Source organism: Phyllobates terribilis, unplaced genomic scaffold (genome assembly GCF_046119375.1).
Source record: "Phyllobates terribilis strain yellow unplaced genomic scaffold, ASM4611937v1 Scaffold_11__3_contigs__length_659146591, whole genome shotgun sequence".
Classification (NCBI taxonomy): domain Eukaryota; kingdom Metazoa; phylum Chordata; class Amphibia; order Anura; family Dendrobatidae; genus Phyllobates; species Phyllobates terribilis.
Window position 1 is genome coordinate 531,071,047 of NW_027362771.1, and position 23,585 is coordinate 531,094,631.

At 41.8% G+C, this 23,585-nt stretch overlaps 1 protein-coding gene across 1 annotated transcript in view; it reads left to right on the top strand.

The window, feature by feature from the left end:
- The window catches only part of LOC141166758 (all-trans-retinol 13,14-reductase-like), a 48,684-nt gene extending 25,429 nt beyond the window's left edge, over positions 1 to 23,255 (top strand). The window contains 5 exon segments of the mRNA XM_073653740.1: positions 2,488 to 2,626; positions 3,055 to 3,164; positions 5,150 to 5,316; positions 12,893 to 13,052; positions 20,993 to 23,255. Coding sequence (XP_073509841.1) covers positions 2,488 to 2,626; positions 3,055 to 3,164; positions 5,150 to 5,316; positions 12,893 to 13,052; positions 20,993 to 21,138 — 722 coding nt within the window. The 3' untranslated portion in view covers positions 21,139 to 23,255.
- The last annotated feature ends 330 nt before the right edge of the window (positions 23,256 to 23,585 follow it).

Sequence of the window (23,585 nt, forward strand, 5' to 3'; positions counted from 1 at the left end):
TTCAGGAACAAACAACACAATGTTCAGCTTTCCTTCACATGACCATACAGCTCCAGAGCATGTGCCTCCAGACCCACCCGACACACACTGCTCTAGAAATCTGGGTATTTATCCTCTAGACTTCTTCCACTCTACAGCAGTTCAATCATCCAAGAACTAAACATGGCTGATTAACCCCTACCAGCAGTTACTGTGCTGGATAATTTTTCCTATGTTTATATTACTGAAGCTAACACCCTCAGTGCTACATATCTCCCCTCTAGTACTTTGCCAGTGGCTTTGTCACCCCACATTCACAAGTCAGTCATCTCCATCAGTATTTGTAGTCCAAAACCAGGAATGGAAGAATGGAACAAATAGAAAAAGTACGAGGGAAACATTTTCTTAAGGGAATTTATCAGAAAATGACCTATTTGGGTTTTGTGACCTCTCAGAATAAGCTTTCAGTTGTATGTGCATGATGAATAACACTATTTATGGACATTATATGACATGTATACTACAGTTTTACTTTCTACAGACTCTCCCATACACAGCACACACAGTCATGAAGGGTTCCTGATCTCCTATCTCTGTGTAGCACATGTTCAGAAGCAGCAACTGAAAGGAGGACATTATACAACAATACTGAGCAGTGTAGCTGCAAATCCAGCTCTGGGGTGAGAGAAACACTTGCTAGAAAGTGGCAGCACTGAGTGTGTCCATATGCTTGTCTCTCTCACTCAGCTCCTCCCTCTTTTTAAAGGGGATGTGTCACCCCCCTCAATGATATCAGACCTCTACTATGGGCATACAGGGTATAGAAAAGTAAATCTATACTTACCTGTATGGCCCATAGCAGAGGTCTGATTGCAGAGAAATCTGGTGACAGGCCCTGTGACGTGCCCTGCTCTGCCTCCCATGGAGCGCGCTTTCTTTCCCTCCGGCCCCGTTTGGCTGCGTACTGCCAGCGGAGTGAAAGTCTCAGTGACTCACGGTCGCTTGAGCAATACAAGGCTGCGGCGCAGTACGCAGCCAAATAGGGCTAGAGGGAAACAAAGCGGCGCTTTGCGCATGCGCGGGAGGGGAGGCAGAGCAGGGCACGTAAAAGGGCCTGTCACAGGGCCCTGTGAGGTGCAGGGGAGGGGGAATATGGTAATTTAGCACAGAGGCGGCGATTTAGGGCAATAGTAAGCAGATTGGAGGGGTTTGCTTAGCGTCCCCCCGGATGTCAAGCCTCTGGAAAACAGACTTTATAAAACCAGATTTCTCTGCAATCAGACCTCTACTATGGGCCATACAGGTAAGTATAGATTTACTTTTCTATCACCTGTATGGCCATAGTATAGGTCTGATATCGCCCAGGGTGGTGACAGATTCCCTTTAATAGGCAGGAAGCAGTCAGTCTATCTTATCTTGAGAAGGAATGAATTTAGTAGTATTTCACAGAGAAATGAGTTCAGCAGGCAGAGGGGAGGGGAAGAAATGGTTCATAAGTGGAAAGGAACGCATATTTCTTTAATAAGATATATTACAAAGTTTCTTCTATTTGCTTGTACTGTTGCTTTATGCAAAATTTATTGAAAACACAGAGACAGTTCAAAGTTCTTTTTTTGCACATTATAGAGCATGCCCACATACCTCTTTGGAATTCAAAAAGTCAATTTCTTACTTGTGTCTCCAACATAAGACAAGTCTATGAACTACTTTTCACAGCTCAGCCATGTTGGCTGGTCTCCTAAAGTACAGAAAACAGAATAAGGGCATGTTCACAATCTGCATTTACAGTTTTTTTTCTGTGCATTTTTGCCGCCGAAAAAATGCAGCATTTTACAGTTACCAGCAAAGTGATTTCTGAAATCTCATGCACGATCTACATTTTTTTTTTTTCTTTCAAATATGCAGCATATGAATTCTTTGAGTGTTTTTGCAGCATTTTTCACCCATTGAAATGAATAGGAAAAAAAAAAGGAAAAATGCTTCAGAAATGCATGTATTTTCCTGCCAACACTCTTGTTTTTGCTGCAGAAAAATTTGCTGCAAATTTTCACATAGCCTAAAAAGATGCAAAAAGGCAGAGTTAAAAAAGGCTTCAGCGCATAGATTTAAAAAGTTAAAATAGAGTGTTAATATATCACACAGGAATATCTTCACATGCAAAAGGCGATGATCTGAGGAAATGTTTAACTTCTCATTGGCAGCCTGGATGAAAGCTACTGAAGCAAATATCCCTTATCACTATTTACCAGCAGAAGTTTATATACAGTATATCAGACCGGGGAAGGCCAAAGTCCAGCCGAATCCCAGTCTCCATGATTCCTAAGTGATCTTGCATTTTTTCAGAACATCTATACATATCCATCATACTTGTCGGGATATATCAGGATTACAGAGGCACATCTGTCCTCTATGTGTGAATCTTGTACTATGGAATAATTCCCCGTCTTCACTTTATTTTTCACTTCCATATGTGCATGTAGTAATTATTCCTAAACCCTGTATTCTCAGAGATCCAGTCTCAGCTGGGCATGCTGCGACACGGAGCGGGGGGCTTCAGTCTCTTCGTTGGAATAAAAGGCTCGAAAGAAGAACTGAACCTGCCTGCCTCAAACTACATTTACATGCCAGACAACGACCTGCAGAAACTGTACGTACCAGCCCGGATTATCTCTGTACAACATGGGGCATACTGTACTTCCCAACTGTCCCTCAAATAGGGGTGGGGAACATGAGAACTTCCATGAAAAGGGGCATTTCTGTCCATTCAATAGATCCAAGTCAAGACAAGTGGTATTATTAGTGTTTTTTCTTTATTTAGTTGACACGTTTCAAAGTACTACAGATTTCTTCATCAGGACAAAAAACTGTAGTACAATCTGATGGATGAGTTCTGACGCAATTCCAGCTTGTAAACAAGTTCTGGCACATACAGAGAAAGACCAGAATCTCCATGTACGGTGTATATACAGAATCATTTTAGGTTCTATAATCCTCTCCACCAGCATTTATACCACAGATTATTATCGCCTTATTAGTGTCTACATGTTCATGAAATATATGACATTTTCTGCACAGAGAAAAAAACTACTCTTCTGCTTCTGCTGATGATGCTCCACGGCACATTCCAATGTTATATGTCTCCTCCCCGTCTGCTAAAGACCCCACCCATGAGGAGCGCTGTCCAGGTAGGTTCCTAGAGAGGTTTATGGGATTAGTGTATTATCTATATATTTATCTTCTACAATAAATTCATCCCATACATGAGATCTAGGAGATGGTTCCCTACTATTACTGCAACAGGCGGCAACTTATCCTCTCTCTCTGCACCCCTACACACTCTCTGCACCCCTACACACTCTCTTCATGCCTACACACTCTCTTCACGCCTACACACTCTCTTCACGCCTACACACTCTCTGCACCCCTACACACTCTCTGCACCCCTACACACTCTCTGCACCCCTACACATTCTCTGCACCCCTACACATTCTCTGCACCCCTACACATTCTCTGCACCCCTTTCATTCTCTGCACCCCTACACACTCTCTGCACCCCTACACACTTTCTTCACGCCTACACACTCTCTGCACCCCTACTCTGCACACATTTCTGTTCTAGTCTTTATTGTACAGTTATTTAGGGAGTCTGGTCTGGGCTTTGAACTTACTTAAGAAGTCTGTAGTTACATCTTTAGTCTGGTCTGGGATCTATAGGTTCGTATATAGGTGATATGAGGTTTGTATTTTCTAAAGTGTTTGGCTGCGGTCTTTTTTTTTTTGGTTTTGTTTTAGTGTCTATATTTAATCTGTGTACTCGTCAGTGGTCTGTGTAGATTATGGGTGTTTTTCATTTTGAGAAGAAAGAATCCGGTACTCAGAGTTGCAAAAAAAAATCAGATTTATTAGGAAAGCAATCCAAAAACAGTGACGTTTCGGTCTAAAGGACCTTCTGCAGACAATAAATATATAATAAAAAAAACAGAAAAAATTACCATCTTACAAATCCGAGTATATTTCACTGTAAATTGTTTATTATATCCTTATTGTCTGAAGAAGGTCCTTTAGATTGAAACGTCACTGTTTTTATATTGCTTTGATAATAAATCAGATTTTTTTTTTCTGCAACTCTAGGAGTGCTGGATTCATTCTTCACTGAGTATATGGAGTGGTATCCTATCCTGGCAGCACCATATTTTATACAGAGTGACGTACATCCTACTGTATGTACGGTACATGTTTTCATTTTGAGGTCTGTATCAGTTTAGAGGAGGCTGGTTTGCAGTCTCAGTTATTTTGAGGTCTGTATCAGGAGGCTGGTTTGGGGTCTCTAGTTATTTTGAGGTCTGGGGTCACTATTTATTCTGAGATTTCTATTTCTTTGGTGTCTTTTTATTCTAGGATATTTTTGCTGTGTGTTTCAACTGTAGAGTATAGTTTGTGGTCTGTATATATTTTGGAGACTGTACTTGTTTTGGGGATTGGGTTCTATTTTCTCTAAAGCTGATTTCACTTTGGGATAGGAGTCTATGAACGCATTATACGGGGCATAGCCTATGTAAATGTATGAGCAAATAGTACAAATTTCTGTACACACTTATAACACAAAATATCCCTTTTGCAATAGTTTGATTTGGGCATTATTAATAAAAAAGTAACTTTTATGGGATAGAGAACAAAGGGCAATTGGATAATCAGTGCCTGGCTCACTCTGCACCTTCAGGGCAACTGGGTTGTTTGATGTTCCACCCAAGATATGGCTTATCGGCCACTTTTTTATTTTATACACTGAATGCCTGGTAAACATCTGAAAATGTACAGCGCCATCCAGTGGACAAATAATTGATACAATGGCAATACAGTCATGGCTTTCGTGCCTTTCTGAGTTTTCTATGGAAATAATCCTTAAAGAGTAAAACAGCTACCCTCTGTATTAACATATGACTTTTTAGTCAGTGACCATATGGCGGCACAGGTGGACCATCCTGTAGATCAGTTCTGCATGGAGAGTTGAGCGTTACCTTTTCTCTTCTCTGCAATTTCGTTGTGTCTCATTGACGTGTATAAAAATAAAAAATTTCCATGAAGAATTATTAATAATTGCGACATATGAAGTTCGGAATGGAAAAACGTTTTAGTTACATTTCTGAACTTCTAAAAATCACCTTCCAGGAAAATCCACTCTGACGGCGCTGTCTTTCACACCGTATGAGTGGTTTGAGGAGTGGAAGAATAAGAAGGTGCAGAAACGTGGACAAAACTACGAGGGGGTAAAGAACGCATTTGCTGAGGCCATGTTGGAAACAGTCATACAGCTCTTTCCTCAAATTAAAGACAAGGTGAGTGTAACAGCAGAAGCAAGAGCAACAGGACCGGGGACCGGGTAATAAGAAAGATGGAAGTGGGGCAGGGAAAAAGGTGGATAATAGAAGGAACCAGACGTGTGGATACAAGGAGAATGAGCCAGGGTGGATTGGGTCAAGGGAATTACATTCTGTATTTAGTGGTCTCCTGCTTATGGACATAGGCCCCGATTCATTAAACTGTTTATGCCAAAAAACTGACATAAAGCACATTATGTCTCCAAATTTTTGCGCAAGGTGAAGAAGCACAAACATTTTGCAAGTTATGGCATTTTTTACTCCAGTTTCAAGCAGCTCTGCCAAAATGGGCAGAACTTGGGCGGGGGTGAGGCCACGTCCACCTGTCAAATTTTTCAAAAGTGGCAGCGTTTCTTACCCCAGAAATGTTACTCAAGTCTCTGACTATGGCGGTGACGCGCCCCCTGGGGCCATGGGGTACTCGGCAGCCTGGCAGGTCGGTTCCTTTTTGGGGTAGTCACGGTGGCAGTGACCCGGTCCGTGGCACAGGGCGGTCAATAATTAAAGAAATAGGGGGAATAAAGTTTTGGGGCTAAAGTTTTGTGTCTCCACCCGTGGTATGCGGCTATAGGTGGCTGCCGCTGCAGTTCAGATCCACTGGGGTAGAGCTAGGCCCCAGGGCAGTTAAATAGGACTATTTTGGATGTTGGTGTTGTAGTGCAAGGCAGGTGACGCAGCAATTAAGTCAAGGACACAGCGGGGTGCAGTCTTCAAATGTTTACTCACAGTTTTTATGGTGTTCTACATTACAACTGCCAGCAGGTTATAACAGCCCACCGAGTCCTGTTTCCTCCGGGGAAGTGATCCAGCCAACTCTCAGATAACTTGGGTGCAATTGATCGGGACCAAGAACCAAAGGCTCAAATAGTAGTATTAAATAGGTGTATCAAAATTACAAAAACCACAGAGAACATAAAGTATACACCTTAAGATATAACTTTTAATAGATATTTTAAAAGATAATAGCAATAATTCAGGACAAAAATTCAGATAAAAGTATGGGGAAGGAATGGCAATGGGGCAGCACAAAATGGCATGCAGACTTACTCTATAGGCCCTAAGGGAGGAATGCCCTACCTAACAGCGGAGTAATCACCCTAATGTGTCAGCGTGGTGTCCCCGCTCCACGGAGGCTGTCCCTTGCCTGTCCCTAGCACGTCCCTATACAGACATACAAACATGAAAACAAAAAACAGGAGCAAAAAATAAACCGGTGTTCCAAAATTGGGAGACCTGACAGTCATATCAAAAGTTGATATGCTGTAAGAGTAAAGAACCATGCATCAGTTATGATAAGATGGGTAAGGAGTGTCAACAAGGTAACTTATTCTATTGAAATGACTACAAACAATCAATGTCAATGCCCCAAGAAGGTTAGGGCTATAGTTGTAAAAAATAGAATTGACAGAGACCATGTACTGTATCCCTATCAATAAATATAGAATTAGAATAGCTTTTTGCGTCTCAGTTAACCCACAAAATGACCGAAAAAAGGTATCTGCAGACCACTTTAGTAATCATATAATAACAACAGTGTTAGTCAAATATTCTCATTGAGGTAATATAACAGTAGTCAAAAATAGAAAAGAAAAAGACTGTTAGATAACAGAGACATGTGATGCTCAAAATTTCATGATAATAATGTGCACTACACTCCCAATACTTAGTGCAATGTGCTAAATAAATGCACATCACACCCATGCATCAGTTATGATAAGATGGATAAGGAGTGTCAATAAGATAACTTATTTTTTGTCTCAGTTAACCCACATAATGGCCAAAAAAGGTATCTGCAGACCACTTTAATAATCATATAATAACAACAGTGTTAGTCAAATGTTCTCATTGAAGTAATAAAAAAGCAGTCAAAAAAGGAGACTGCTGGATAACAGACATGTGATGCTCAATAATTCATGGTAATGATGTACGCTACACTCCCAGTACTTAGTGCAATGTGCTAAATAAATTCACATCACAGCAATCACGTAATAACAAACTGCTAGATTGCAGACTTTTCTGATGCTGATTGCTTCATTATCACTATATAAAGATGAGGTCCCAGTCCCAACGCGTTTAGCCCCCTAACACTAGGCATAGAGGATTTGTTGATGAAAAAAAACGGTGAAATAATGTACAAATCAGTACTGGTCACTAGAAGAGGGGGAAATATATAGAGGTGTAATAATAAAAAGTTATAAGCCCACTAAACTGTATGTCCTGAGGGCCTTAATACAAAGACTAACAGGAAATACCTGTAGTCTGATTGTCCAAACTTTCAAGGACCAGGATACCGACCATGAGACAGTAAATGACAGTAAATGTATATATAAGTCCAAATGACATAATGTCAGTATTGATTCCTATAAGTGGGTATGCTAATAGAACGAGTAGACTTAGACAAAGCTGGAGAAGTTTAGTTGTTCATTTATACCTCCTGGGTTTTGGGATTCCAGTCAGAAAATCCATCTACATTCCCTCTGTAGGATCACTTTATCCCAATCGCCCTGGCGGGCTGGAGGGCTAATCACTTCAGCAGAGAGAAACGAAATAGAGTCTAGATTACCACCTTGATAAGTGTTTACATGTTTCACTAGGGGCGTCTCCCTTTTGTGTCTGATGTTACCTAAATGTTCCCCAATACGGATTTTGAACTGCCTTTTAGTTTTTCCGACATAATCTTTTGGGAATGTGCAGGTACAGAGATATATTACACCTGTAGTTGTACAATTGGCGAAGTGTCTGTTCTTATAAATACGCTTAGTTACTGCACTAGAGAAGGTTGTAGACGGCGAAACAAACTTACAAAAGCTGCAATGGCCACATCTAAAGGTGCCAACTGATCTTCTATCCAACCAGGTACCCTCCTTCCTAGGAGGGGTAAAGTGGCTATGTACTAAGTGATCCCTGATCGATTTACCCCTCCTAAAAGTGACTGAGGGTGAATGTGAAATCCACTTCTTAATATCAGGGTCAGTTTGCAATATACCCCAATATTTTCTCAAAATACTCATAATTCGTGGATGTTGGTCTTCAAAAGTACCAATCAGTCTTGTCATGGATTCTGGTTCTGGTCTGGTATGAGGTAGAAATAGTTTGGACCTATCTTGTCCAAGCGCATTCTTATATGCCGCCTTGACTTTGTCAGCTGGGTAGTCCCGGCATAAAAACCTTTCTTTGAGATCTACAGCCTTCTTACAGAAGTCAGAGGTTGAGGAACAGTTCCTTCTTGTTCTTAAAAACTGACACTTCGGGATCCCTCGTTTTTGTGGGGTTGGATGATAACTCCCCCATTTAAGGAGACTGTTAGCTGCCGTAAGTTTACGATAAATTGAGAATCTCAAAAGGCCCGACTCATCAATTGAAATCATCACATCAAGGAAAGCAGTCTTCTTATCACCTATGTCATAGGTGAATTTTAAACCTAGGTTATTAGCATTCAAGTATTGCATGAAATCAATGAAAGGGGACACCATGCCGACACATTAGGATGATTACTCCGCTGTTAGGTAGGGCATTCCTCCCTTAGGGCCTATAGGGTAAGTCTGCATGCCATTTTGTGCTGCCCCATTGCCTTTCCTTCCCCATACTTTTATCTGAATTTTTGTCCTGAATTATTGCTATTATCTTTTAAAATATCTATTAAAAGTTATATCTTAAGGTGTATACTTTATGTTCTCTGTGGTTTTTGCACTTGATCGGGACCCCCTTCTTGTGTACCTTCCTGGGTCGTTACTCTGCGCTGGCTCTCGCCCTCCTGCCTTGCGCCTCACACACAGTGTCCTGAGCCCGTGGCTCCAGGCCTTGTCGGGCGACGTCCTCTCTGTACCCTTGGTCCTATATGGCCACCTTTTCAGCGAATGTGTGTAGTTTTTGGCTACGGCATATAGAGATATCGCAACCTCCGGTTTGCTAGCTGAGTCTTGTAGTCTTCCACTAGTCTGGGGCCAGTCCCCTACTGCGACCTGATCCCTTCACGGTCGGTGTGAACTTGGGCGCACGGGTGGACTCTGCACTTCCCGTGCCCCTAAGATCCTTTCTCTGTCTTTGGAGCCTTTCACACTGCTCCGGTCTTCTCTCTTCACTCTCTGTGACAGACTCCTGTCACCAACTCCTCTGACTGACTAACTCTCTCTTCCACGGTCCTCACTCAATGCACTCTTGCTCCTAGGACCGCGGACCTAGGACTGGACCCTTCTCCTCAATGGTACTCACTCACTGGGCTTTTCTAGATCTTTCTACCCTTCCTTTTATACTCTCTGTCATGTGACCCACGTCACTCTATGTGGTCCCCTCTACCTTCAGTCCTTCCTTCAGTGCTCCCCTAAACTACTTCCTCCACCCACCCCCTCTACCTAGTTCCATCCTCCAGACAGGGACCGGGTCTGTGCTCTCCCTCAGGAGCAATCTTGCCCTTCCCTAATGGAGCGAGGCACTGTGTCTCCATTACAGCTGCTGTAAGTATGGGATCTTTCTATGCTGTATAAATGGATGGGTTAATAACCTTGTTACTGTTCTCATTGGCAAGTACCTATGACTCGCCCCCTGGGCCGTGGGGCACTCGGGGCCGGGCAGTAGGGAGACGCTGGGGGGTAGTGGTGGCGGCCCGGTCCCGTGGCTCAGGGTGGTCAGACCAGTGGTAGTCTGCTATGTGCTGTAGGTAATGTCCGACTACGCCACCCGTGGATTGCGGCTATTATGAACCGCCACTGCAAGGCAGACCGCTGAGGCTGATGGTGTTTGCAGCTGAGGTAGTGTTACTCCCCACGGGAAGAGTGCAGCCCCAGGGCAGTGTAGTGGATGGTAGGGGTGATGGTGCAGGGAGTCCCAGTACCGCTAGTGCTGGCGAAGCAAAAAGCACAAAGACAACGTGTTGCCGTCCAGGGTCTTTTACTCACAGTTCGTATATTCCCAGTCACTTCTGTCAGCAATGACCGCCCGAGCCGTGCTGCGTCCACCAGGTGAGGGGCTCGGTCAACCCCCAGGCAGTTCAGGAATATGGCACAGGACCCCCTTCCATCCTTTCTCTGGCCTGCCCCACCAGTGACCAACTTTTGTCCAGCTACCGCGGATCTGCGCGGGTAAACGTGGGCCCCGTTCCCCGCTGTCCTATATGGTGCCTTCCTAGCAGGTTTGGTGAGGTGTCGCACCAATAAATGATCACGACCTCCGGTCTTTGGCTGAGGGTAGTTTCTCCTCCACCAACTTGGGATCCGGTACCCTTAATCTGCCTGACCCTTCACCCGGTATTCTCATGGGCTCTTAGGGTCCCTTCTGCCTTCTTGTTTCTGAGCCCTTCTACACTTTGGGTACTTCTCTTTTCTTTGCTGTTCCTTTCTGTTTCTGTTCCTTTCTGTTCCTTCCTTCTGGCTCCGGCCTTCACTCTAGGCCTGCCTCGTGGAGCTGGGCCCAGACTGAGCCACAGCCCCCTGTCAGCCCTCTCTGGCTGAACTCCTTCTCTCACTCCACTGACTGAACTTCTCCTCTTTCTGCACCCAGAACTAAGATGGTGCCCACCTTATATACCCTCCCCTAGTGTGTGAGCTCAGGTGACCAGCAACCAATGAGCTCCTACCTACGCTCAGGAACCGTCCCCTCCTGCTCCTACATCACTGGGTTCTCCTCCCCCCTCCCCACTCCAGCAAGGGACATAGTCGGTCGTGCCTGCACTCCTGTCTCGTGGGAGCACCGTTGACCTGTCCCCCGGAAATGGGGTGTATGTGATGCATGCAGCTAACTGGGCCCTGGTCCATACTCCATCCTTACCCGGGAGTGGAATACCACACCTCTGGCAGAGGTGCAATACCCCTGTAGCGGCCGAACCCTCGGGGCGCTAGACCTATATATGTGATAAAAGTGTTCACCTGTATCCACACATTATCCTAGGCACATGCTTTCACTTTTGAAACCCATACTGAGCATAGTTTCCCACTGTAGGGCTTACTTAATGTGATAGATATGTGAGCTACCTTCTCATGATCCATTTTTGTCTGTGACCTTATTACACTTATATATAACTGATATTTTTGGGGCAGTATACTTAACTTGCTCTCACTGTGGGGCTTATTCAATGTAATAAACACGGTAGCCACTATCTTATGATCTGTTTTGTGAGTGCCCTCATTATATTTATATATGATTTGATTCTTATGGGACTATAAATGCATCTTTGTCCTTGTCTCCTTGCTCTTCCATTGTTTTTAACTTTGTGTCTCTGAGTGATCCGTATTGTTCCTATTCAATTTTCTTTCAATAAAGAGTTTACATGTTCATAATCTGGGACGTCTTTTCAAAGTCTTTTGTGCTCTCTTGTTCTTAAATCCTAATGGAGTGATGTAGTGTTGGATGTGAGTGGTTGGGTCCCGGGTAGTGCTCCCTCCTTACCTGAGAGTGCGGTACCACACCTCTGGCTGAGATGCAGTACCTCTGTAGCTACTGGACCCGCAGGGGCGCCACAGAGGCACACACTACTGATAAAATACGCCAAATTCATTAAGGGGTTGTCCAGTCTTAGAGTAACTTTACCCTATGTGACTGCAGACTTGTGAATCTGCACTGTGAGGGTTCTCCGATGCCGGCAGAGGGTAGTCATGTAACCGCTAGGATGTGATTTGCATACATGCGGTCATGTGACTACTAGATGTGATCCTTGCTCAATGCAAGTGTATTGATCGAGGCCGGACAAGTCTAGTCGGAACGTGGCCGGAACTTAAGTATGCAAATCTTAGACTTGTGGTCATATAACCCTCTGTTCCTGGCACCAGAGAATCCTTAGTGTAAAGGGCAAGTCCGCAGTCAAATAGAGTGACTGCTAGTACCCTAAGGCCAGACAACCCCTTTAACTGGCGTGGGCCTCTTAATGAATTCTGTGCATCTTATCCCTATCCCTACATGCCCCTCATTAAGACTGGTGTATGATTTGTTTGTTCTATGTGAAGAAATCTTTTGTTAGAAGAACAAGCCGATCACAAGATGTCCCGCTGTGGAGACCCCCAGCAATCAGCGGTTATCTGTTAGGGAGGCTGGTAGTGTTTACTCCCCCGCAGCGCCACCACAGGAGAAATAAAACATTGCACAATGCTCATTAAATTGTGCAATATATGAACATATCGGGTGGTCCAAAGCTAGAGATGTCAATAGTAGTTCCTCTTGCAAATAGACACTAAGAATTTTAGAGATTTTGAAATGGACTTCCAGGTTATTTCCAAATGTTTTTTTTCTCGACCACAGAAGCCTGCTTATATTTTTTTCACTGTGTAATAGCTTAAATCCAAACCATATAATTTTACATGACTGACTTTATCCCCACGTTTCTACTTTCTTCTTGGGCATACCATTGTGAGTCAGCCCCATGTAAGACAGGAATCTTTGATTTTAGTGTCTCATTTGGGGCTAGATTTCTACCTACTGAGGTGCCCACCTCAGATAGTTTTAGGGACCCCCTAGATCTGAGGTGACATTTTCACCCCATTACAATATAACAGAAGATGATCTTATAATTCCTTCAAGCCCTCATACAATTTTCTTCCTTCTGTAGATTGATTGCTATACGAGTGGATCCCCTCTCACGAATCAACATTACCTCGGTGCCGCTCGAGGAGAGTTTTATGGAGCAGAGCACGATATGGCCAGGATGAGCCCTGAGACCGCCATCGCCATCAGACCCCAAACTCCCATCAAGGGTGTTTACTTGACAGGTGAAATTTGGTGTAATGTTAACTACTGTAGAATTAGAAACACACATTAAAAGGGTTTTCCCACAGACAAAATTAATTTTAAAGTTGATTTTAACCCATAGATCTTGGAATAATAATAATTTCCACAATTGGATGTGTTTAAATAAAATGTTCCTGTGCTGAGATAATCTTATAAATGTGCCCCTGCTGGGTACTGTGTAATGGCTGTGTCTGACCGTACAGGAACATGGTCTGATCATACCACATCTCCTGGACAGGGGAGGAAGCAAAAGAGTATACAGGCATTACAGCACGGGATCACAGCTGATTCTTTTTCGTGAGATAAAGCATTTCACTGCCTGTTTTTAAGCAATGATTTACTTCAAAGAAAGAATCGTTTGCGTTCCCGTGCTGTAATGTCAGTATACTCTCTTTTGCGTCCTCCCCTGCCCATCCATGTATTTTGCAAATAGCACTCGTTTACAGAGCTGTATATAAGTCAGATATTTTTTTTTTTATACTGTATATATATATTATACCATGAAGTCCGCACAAAAACACAAAGACTTGTCCGACACTGATCCGAGTTTTGGATCAATCTGTTCAATGTAAGACCATGTGCTGATGGAGGATTCTCAAGCTTCTTCCATTAGTGAAATACTGATCAATCTCTGACCAAATTCTGATGACAATCTGATCAAAACTGCTGATGAAATTGGAACGATTTTGGCATACGAGAATAGTCACGGACGTCTGAATGAGGCCTTAGAAAAATGGTGCGTCAGCTCCCTACAAAGATATTATGTCTCACCTGGTGAGTTGAATCCTGGCAGCCCTCGGTCCAGATAATCAGTTGATGGGCAACACAGACTAATGATTTTGGCGCAACAAATTAGACAGGCTGGAGCAATGGAGGCTGTAATGAGGAGAAGAGTAGTAGACTCAGAAAAGGTAGACCGGAGGAGCAGAGTCGAAATAACAACACAGTAGAGTATACTCATTGATGTAGCAGACAAGATTGTTGTAGGAGATCCCAGCACATAGGGTGGAACTGTGAAACAGCTGGGTATATCAGGAGCCACGTTGGGACAGCAACATGGAATAGAGCAGCAGGAATTGTTTGTCGTGAGGACAACAACTACCTGAATACTCAGGCGGTGTTCAGCTTCCTGAGCCTACAAGTCCTCAGAGTGTGAACTCTGAGGCTCATGCTGGTTTACCAGTAACCTGACGTACAGAGGGGGATGGAGAACCTGACGCTGGAGCTGGGACAGTAACTGATATATTCATTATGTCTGTATTATACCAGACAAGTCCCGGGATACTGCCATAAATTATTTAAAGGAGTTTTCCCTTAAACAAAAGTTAATTTTAGTCAATAGTTCTTGGAATAATAATAAGTTCCACAATTGGACTTGTTTAACCCCTTAACGACCGCCGATACGCATTAAAACGTTGGTCGTTAAGGGGCCTTATTCACTCATCGTCATTTTAAAACAACGATCGGCAGCGGCAATTCCCACGGGTGTTAGCTGTATCGGCCCTGGCCAGTTTTGCAACAGATCAGGGTCGATTAACCCCTTAAATACTGCTGCCAATCGAGACAGCGGTATTTAAGTTGTTGCAAGGGGGTAGCAAGACGACCCCCTTAGTAAGAATCAAACCTTCGCGATGAGAATCGTGGGTTCCGATGGTTACCATGGTACCCTGAAGTCATGTGATGACCCCAGGATACGTTGGGCTGTGAGATCCAGCTATAAGCTGGGCCTCACAGGCTGAGTCAGTGAGACACTGACCGTTTTATGCACTGCAGTACACGAGTACTGCTTGTATGAGACCAGTGATAAAAAAAAAATTATACATGTCCCACAGTGAAAAAGTGTAAAATAAATAAAATAAAATATGTAAAAAAGTTTAAAAAAAGAGCGCACACATCACGAAAAGTCATTTGTGATAAAACGAAAATAAACAAAAAAAAAAGTACACCTAATTGGTATCGCTGCATACGGAACGACCCGCTCTATAAAAATGGCATGTTATTTATTCCGTTTGACAAACGCCTTAAAAAATATTAATAAAAAATACGCCAAAAATATCGCTTTTTCATCATACTGACTCACAAAAAAGTGAATAAAAAGCGAACAAAAAGTCATATGTAAAAAAGAAATTTTATAAATGAAAATGTCAAACCATGACATAAAAAAAAACAATATAAATCTGGTATTGCTGTAATCATGCCGACCCGACGAACAACCCTTTTACAGTACGGTGAACGGCGTAAAAAATAAAAACAATAACTGAATTGCTGTCTTTTGTTCATTCTGTGTCTGAAAAATCTGAATAAAAGCGATCCAAAAATATTATGTGCCCCAAAATAGTACCAAAAAAATCTGCAACTCGTCCCACAAAAAATAAACCCTCATGCAGCTCTGTTCGCCAAAGAATAAAAAAGTTAAAGCTCTCAGAATATGGTGATGAAAAAAAATACTTTTTATAAAAAAGCATTTTTACTGTGTGATAGCAGCAAAACCTAAAAAAAAACAACATATAAATCTGGTATCTTTGTAATCGCACCGACCCGAAGAATAAATCCGCCTTATCACTTATACTGCACAGTGAACCACACAAAAATAAAAATAAGAACTATTCTTGTACTGCTCTCTATATGTTCTTTCATCCTGCCAAAAACCTGAATAAGGCTCGACTCATATTTATGCTGCGCTCTACACTGAGCACTTATGTTGGGGTTTCCGTGTATATTCTCCAAAACCGCGATTCAGACAAAACCCAGGACAGAACCACTCACTTATGAGGCATATTGAGTCACTTTTGACTCCGTCTGGTCTCTGTTCCAGAGGTGTCCCAACATTTTAGGTGTCTTTTTAGCGCACAAGTGTAGGCGACCACAGATCTGTGCAATCCTAAAAAGATGGACACCACCAGGACAGATGCCAAACAGACTCCATCTGCCTCATTATGGTGTTGGGGGTTTCGCCTGAATCTCATTTTTGTGGGATTTACACGGAAAACCGACGTAAGTGCTTAGAATAGAACACACGAAGGTGATCCAGCCTTATTCTGGAAGCAATCAAAAAATATTATGTACCCCAAAAGGTTACCAATAAAAACCCTAATTTATCCCGCACAAAACCAGCCCCCACTCAGGTCCGTCATTTGTCACTGGAAATATAGGGGGTCCCACATTATTGGTAGAACAAACTCTTGAAAAGCGACATGGCTATTGTCCCCTCAAATAAAATCCAATGAATTCTGCGCTTTCAAATCCAAATACCCCCTCCTCCTGAGCCCCATTGTGCCTAAATCATAGTAAGCGGCCAGATGTTTGGAATTATTGTAGTGGGGAGAGAGCACTTAACTTACGGGGTGCGTATCGCCAGAAGCACTAGCTGGGTACAATGTATGGGAGCGCTACAATTTATGGGGGCGCTACACTGTATGGGGGCACAATGTATGGCCACTAAACTGGCATATTTGCAATTCTCAAGACAAAAAACCTGGTGTGGATGTTACAAAATAGTCACTGTAGCTGTAGATGAATTAATTCAGAGGTGCAATTCGTATAATGGGGTCACTTGTCGGGATTTCCTGTTGTTCTGGCACCTTTGAGGCTCCGCAAATGTCACCTGCAAACTATTCTAGCAAAATCTGTGCTCCAAAAGCCAAATAGCGCTCCTTCCTTCTCAGCCCTGATGTCATATTTCCATGTCGCAATGTTATAAAATTCTGTGAGGCACCTATGGGTTCAAAATACTCACTACACACCTAGAAGAATTCTTTAGGCAGTGAAGTTTCCAATATGGGGTCACCTGGGGGGGTCTGCTGTTCTGGTACTTCAGGGGCTCACCTAATGGAGCCCACAATCTATTCACACGAAATCTGCTTTCTAAAAGCCAAGTACTGCTCCTTCCCATCCGATCCCTGCCGTGTGCTCACAGTAGTGTGCAACCACATATGGGGTACTGCCACATTTGGGAGAAATTGCATAACAAATTGTATTATTATACAAAATAGTATTTTAAAGGGAAAAAAAATTATTTTTGGTTCTCACATCTTAACGTTCTAAAATTTTGTAAATCAGCTGTATGTTAAAAATGCTCAGTACACCTCTAGATTAATTCCTTGAGAGGTCTAGTTTCCAAAATGGAGTCACTTGTTGGGGGTTTCTGCTGTTTTCACATGTCAGGGGCTCTCCAAATGCAACATGGCATTCATAGTTTATTCCAGACAAAGAGCACTCTTTCCTTCCTAGCCCTGCCATGTGCCCAAACAGAAGTTTTTGACCACATATGAAGTATCATCGCGTTTCGGAGAAATTGCATAACAAATTATGGGGTCCCTTTTCACCTATTATCCATTGTGAAAATTACAAATTTGGGGCTAAAACAACATTTTCGTGAAAAAAATTAAAATTTTCCATATGACGATCTAATGTTATCAAATTATGTGTAGTACATGTTCGTTCAAAATGCTCACTATACCCCTGAATAAAATACTTGAGGGATCTAGTTTCCAAAATGGGGTCGCTTGTGGGGGGTTTCCACTGTTAGTCACATCAGGGGCTATGGCGTCAGCTTTCGATTCCAGCCATTTTTGCTTTCAAAAAGTCAAACGGTGCTCCTTCCTTTCTGAGCCCTGCCGTGTGCCTACACAATACTTTTCCCCACCATATGGGGTACTCAGGAGAAATTGAAAAACAAATTATGGGGTCCATTTTCTCCTCTTACCCTTGTGAAAATAAAAGATTTGGGCTAAATGTACATTTTTGTGGGAAGAATGTGATTTTTCTTATTTACGTTATAAACTTCTGTGAAGCACCTGGGTGTTCAAGGTGTTCATCACACATCTAAATACATTCCTTGAGCGGTTTAGTTTCCAAAATAGGGTCACTTTTGGGGGGTTTCCACTGTTTAGGCACAATTCATGGGCTCTCCAAATGCGACATGGCGTTCTCAATTCCAGCCATTTTTGCGTTCAAAAAGTCAAAATGGTGCTCCTTCCCTTCTGACCCCTGCCATGCTCCAAAACAATAGTCTTCCCACACATATGAGGTATCGACATACCTAGGAGAAATTACACAACAAATTTTGTGGTTCATTTTATCCTGTTACTCTTGTGAAAGTAAAAAATTTGGGGCTAAAGTAAAATGTTTGTTAAAAAAGTTAAATGTTAATTTTTTCCTTCCACATTGCTTTAGCACCTGTGAAGCACTTGAAGGGTTAATAAACTTCTTGAATGTGGTTTTGAAGACTTTGAGGGGTGCAGTTTTTAGAATGGTGTCAATTTTGGATATTTTCTGTCATATAGGCCCCCAAAGCTACTTCAAATGTGATGTGGTCCCTAAAAAAATGTTTTTGTAAACTTTGTTGGAAAAATGAGAAATCGCTGGTCAACTTTTAACCCTTATAACTTCCTAACAAAAAAAAATTATGTTTCAAAAATGATGCTGATGAAAAGTAGACATGTGGGAAATGTTATTTATTAACTATTTTGTGTGGCATATCTCTCTAGATTATGGGCATAAGAATTAAAAGTTTGAAAATTGCTAAATTTTCGCCAAATTTCTGATATTTTCACAAATAAACGCAAGTCATATCGAATACATTTTACTACTATCATGAAGTACAATATGTGAAAAACAATCTCAGAATCACTGGGATCCGTTCAAGCATTCCAGAGTTATTACCACATAAAGTGACACTGGTCAAATTTCAAAATATTTATATTCTTTTAAATGTGCCCCTGCTGTCTACTGTGTAATGGCTGTGTGTGACCGTACAGGGATATGGTCTGATCATACCACATCTCCTGGGCAGGGGAGGACGCAAAAGAATATACAGACATTACAGCACGGGATCACAAATAATTCTTTTTGTGAGGTAAAACATTTCACTGCCTGTTTCTAAACAATGTTTTACTTCAAAGAAAGAATCAGCAGTGATCCCGTGCTGTCCTGTCTGTATACTCTTTTGCTTCCTCCCCTGCCCAGGAGATGTGGTATGATCAGACCATATCCCTATATGGTCAGACACAGCCATTACACAGTGCACAGCAGGGGCACATTTATAAGATTATCTCACCACAGGAACATTTTATTTAAACACATCCAATTGTGGAACTTATTATTATTCCAAGATCTATTGATTAAAATGTACTTTTGTTCGTTAGAAAACCCCTTTTAAGATACATTATGTAAATATATATATATATATATATTATATATATATATATTATATACAGTACAGACCAAAAGTTTGGACACACCTTCTCATTTAAAGATTTTTCTGTATTTTCATGACTATATTATATACTTAACAAAAAAGTGTGAAACAACTGAAAATATGTCTTATATTCTAGGTTCTTCAAAGTAGCCACCTTTTGCTTTGATGACTGCTTTGCACACTCTTGGCATTCTCTTGATGAACTTCAAGAGGTAGTCACCGGAAATGGTTTTCACTTCACAGGTGTGGCCTGTCAGGTTTAATAAGTGAAATTTCTTGCCTTATAAATGGGTTTGGGACCATCAGTTGTGTTGTGCAGAAGTCAGGTGGATACACAGCTGATAGTCCTACTGAATAGACTGTTAGAATTTGTATTATGGCAAGAAAAAAGCAGCTAAGTAAAGAAAAACGAGTGGCCATCCTTACTTTAAGAAATGTAGGTCAGTCAGTCCGAAAAATTGGGCAAACTTTGAATGTGTCCCCAAGTGCAGTTGCAAAACCCATCAAGCGCTAAAAAGAAACTGGCTCACATGAGGACCCCCCCAGGAAAGGAAGACCAAGAGTCACCTCTGCCTCTGAGGATAAGTTTAACCGAGTCACCAACCTCAGAAATCGCAGGTTAACAGCAGCTCAGATTAGAGACCAGGTCAGTGCCACACAGAGTTCTAGCAGCAGACACATCTCTTCAACAACTGTTAAGAGGAGACTTTGTGCAGCAGGCTTTCATGGTAAAATAGCTGCTAGGAAACCACTGCTAAGGACAGGCAACAAGCAGAAGAGACTTGTTTGGGCTAAAGAACACAAGGAATGGACATTAGACCAGTGGAAATCTGTGCTTTGGTCTGATGAGTCCAAATTTGAGATCTTTGGTTCCAACCACCGTGTCTTTGTGCGACGCAGAAAAGGTGAACGGATGGACTCTACATGCCTGGTTCCCACCGTGAAGCATGGAGGAGGAGGTGTGATGGTGTGGGGGTGCTTTGCTGGTGACACTGTTGGGGATTTATTCAAAATTGAAGGCATACTGAACCAGCATGGCTACCACAGCATCTTGCAGCAGCATGCTATTCCATCCGGTTTGAATTTAGTTGGACCATCATTTATTTTTCAACAGGACAATGACCCCAAACACACCTCCAGGCTGTGTAAGGGTTATTTGACCAAGAAGGAGAGTGATGGGGTGCTACGCCAGATGACCTGGCCTCCACAGTCACCAGACCTGAACCCAATCGAGATGGTTTGGGGTGAGCTGGACCGCAGAGTGAAGGCAAAAGGGCCAACAAGTGCTAAGCATCTCTGGGAACTCCTTCAAGATTGTTGGAAGACCATTTCTGGTGACTACCTCTTGAAGCTCATCAAGAGAATGCCAAGAGTGTGCAAAGCAGTCATCAAAACAAAATGTGGCTACTTTGAAGAACCTAGAATATAAGACATATTTTCAGTTGTTTCACACTTTTTTGTTAAGTATATAATTCCACATGTGTTAATTCATACTGTTTATGCCTTCAGTGTGAATGTACAATTTTCAAAGTCATGAAAATACAGAAAAATGTTTAAATCAGAAGGTGTGTCCAAACTTTTGGTCTGTACTGTGTATGTATGTATATATATATATATATATATATATATATAAAATTATTTTTTAAAATGTTTGATGGAATATAATGAGCTCATAATCCCTTCTTCTACTTAGCAAAGTATCTTTCTTTTCCACCCTCTTAGGTCAAGATCTCCTCTTATGCGGATTTGCCGGGGCTTTAAATGCAGCGGTGGTGTGCGCCTCTGAAATCTTAGGACGTAACCTGTTTATAGACCTTATGAGACTGCAACGACAAATCCTGCAAAACCAGGCCAAAAAGGCTGAGTAATTATCGGGCCCCTGTACCCTGCAAGGAAAATAAGAAGCATTAAAAATGGACCTTGAAGAGTAAATTGGACCAGTCGAGAACAAAATTTAGGCTTGTCCACTGTCATAGCCTGGGACTTGTGGTGCCTGTGCTGTGGATGTTCGGGATCATTATCTGTATTGTACTCCATATTACACCTGCGCTGCCCTGATCCTGGGGACTTACTGAAAATCCAAAAGTACTGCGTTACCTACAATATGTAGACAGGTGCTACATAAAGTACCATTCACAAACTATTACAATTCCTAGTTTATGACTCCACAGTCCGACAATATTGATTTAAATCCTTAGCATTAAGCAGGTTAATGACAAGAACCAATGCACTGTAGGAAAAATACATTTCACATGACGCTTTGTGTTTGGGGTCTTCCTCTAAAAGACCCGATCAGCCCCCTTTAGATGACAGTACAGGACACCGTACGAGAATACACATTAAAGGAGACTTGTCAGCTCTCCTGAAATATCTGTTTAGTATATCATCCGCATAAATAACCTGCATATTCTTTTTTTTTTTCTAAAGAGTAATCCTTTATTTTCACAAATAATTAGAAATAGGAAAATTCTTCTCATCCTCCTGTCTTCTATACTGATCATCCACTTTTAATTCACTGCTATTATCTGTCCTAAGAAAAAATTGATGAGACAGATTATCAGCTCGCTGAGAGATCAGGTTACAGCTGTTGCCCATAGCAGTCTATGGAGTTGGCTGAGGCAGGAGCTGCAGAGAAAGAAGCAAAGTTACATGAGGACCTTGCTGCTACTTAAATAACTGTTTAAGGATATGTTCATACGTTGAGCTTTTGCTGCGTTTATTTTTCTGCAGCAAAACCTGCTCTCTTGGAAGTGAAGTTACGGACTCAAAAATGCAGGTTTTCCTGAGATTTTGCTGTGCTTTTGGTGCGGTTTTGTCAGTGTTCATTTGCCTCTTGAGCATGCTGATAAAGTTGTCAGGTTATTTTTTTGGCACCAAAAACGCAGCAAAACCTGATACCTGCTTTTTTTTCCACTATCCATTGCTTTCAATAGTTGAAAAACACTGAAAGAAGTGATATTGCTAGATTTTGCAAAAACCAAGGTTTTCCACAAAATACTGAGGACAAAAAAACTAGATGTGTGCATGAGATTTCTGAAATCTCATAGACTTTGCTGGTACTGTAAAACGCTGGTAAAAATGGCCATGTCCGGTTGTCAGATTATTCCTATGGTTCCAGGAAGAATAACAGAGGAATGACACAAATAGATTATTAAGAAAACATGCTCAAGAATTTTTTTTTTTTTTATGAGGAATGCAAATATTAAAAAAAGGTTGTCCGTATAGGAGACATCACACATATATTTTAAGACTTGTTCGTTATCCCTTGGCTAAAATCACTCTCTAACCCCACCTTAGTACTAGGTAATATATTTTCAGAATTTCCTTACTGTTTTAACACAAATGTTATATTTATGTGATTTATTTTTCTCTCCCCATAGAAGTCAATAGAGATGTCCGGACACTTATCAGTGTTGGCTTCCATTGACTTCTATGTATCTCGACAATGAAAACCATAAAATAGCATTTGAGCTGTAAATAGAGGTGTGTAAAGATTGCTGTAGAAAATTATGTTCATGGAATAAAATCTTCTCCTGAACTTATCATGGTCACATATCTAAAACTCATGGATAATTTTTTGGCTCCAAAATTCAGCAGAACGGCTCTAATCCTGTCATAGTGGACGTCCATTATAGGCGGAAATGTTAATTAAAGCTCATGTTCCCCAATGGACAATCTGATGCATCCCAACTATCCCGCATCATTTATAGTACTACTATGGGGTAAGGACCATTTTTGGACTCCAGTGCCTGATTTTTTATTTTATTTTTTTAAGAGTTGAAATGTGAGATTTGTTTTGTGATGTCTTCTGGTAATATGCACCCAATACGTGTGCTAGATGTAATAAAATAGGTCTATTTGTGGACCTTAGAAACTGTCATGGAAAAAAATACTGTAAATGATATCCAACTCGGAAAATTCCTTTTCACTTAATTTTGTGATGAAAATAAATTATTTTCTATCAATAAAATAATAATTATAAACATTTTTACATTGTCTTTTTTTGTATATATGGTTTAGGGTTTTGTTCCCTTATCTGTGACTGTGCACTAGTTTTCACATGAGAAGTTCAGAGACCCATTCACCTCCTAGACCAGGGGTCTCAAACACGAGGCCCGAGGGCCGCATGCGGCCCCTGAGGCTACTTAATGCGGCCCGCAGGCACTGGAGCCCCAGTAATGATTGCAGCCTGGTCCTGAGGGCCGCAGAAGTCAGTGATTCTGTTCAGTTGAATGTTGTACAAGTTAGGGACCACCATAAGCCATTACTACAAGATGGGGACCAGGATGTGCACATTACTACAAGATGGGGAGCA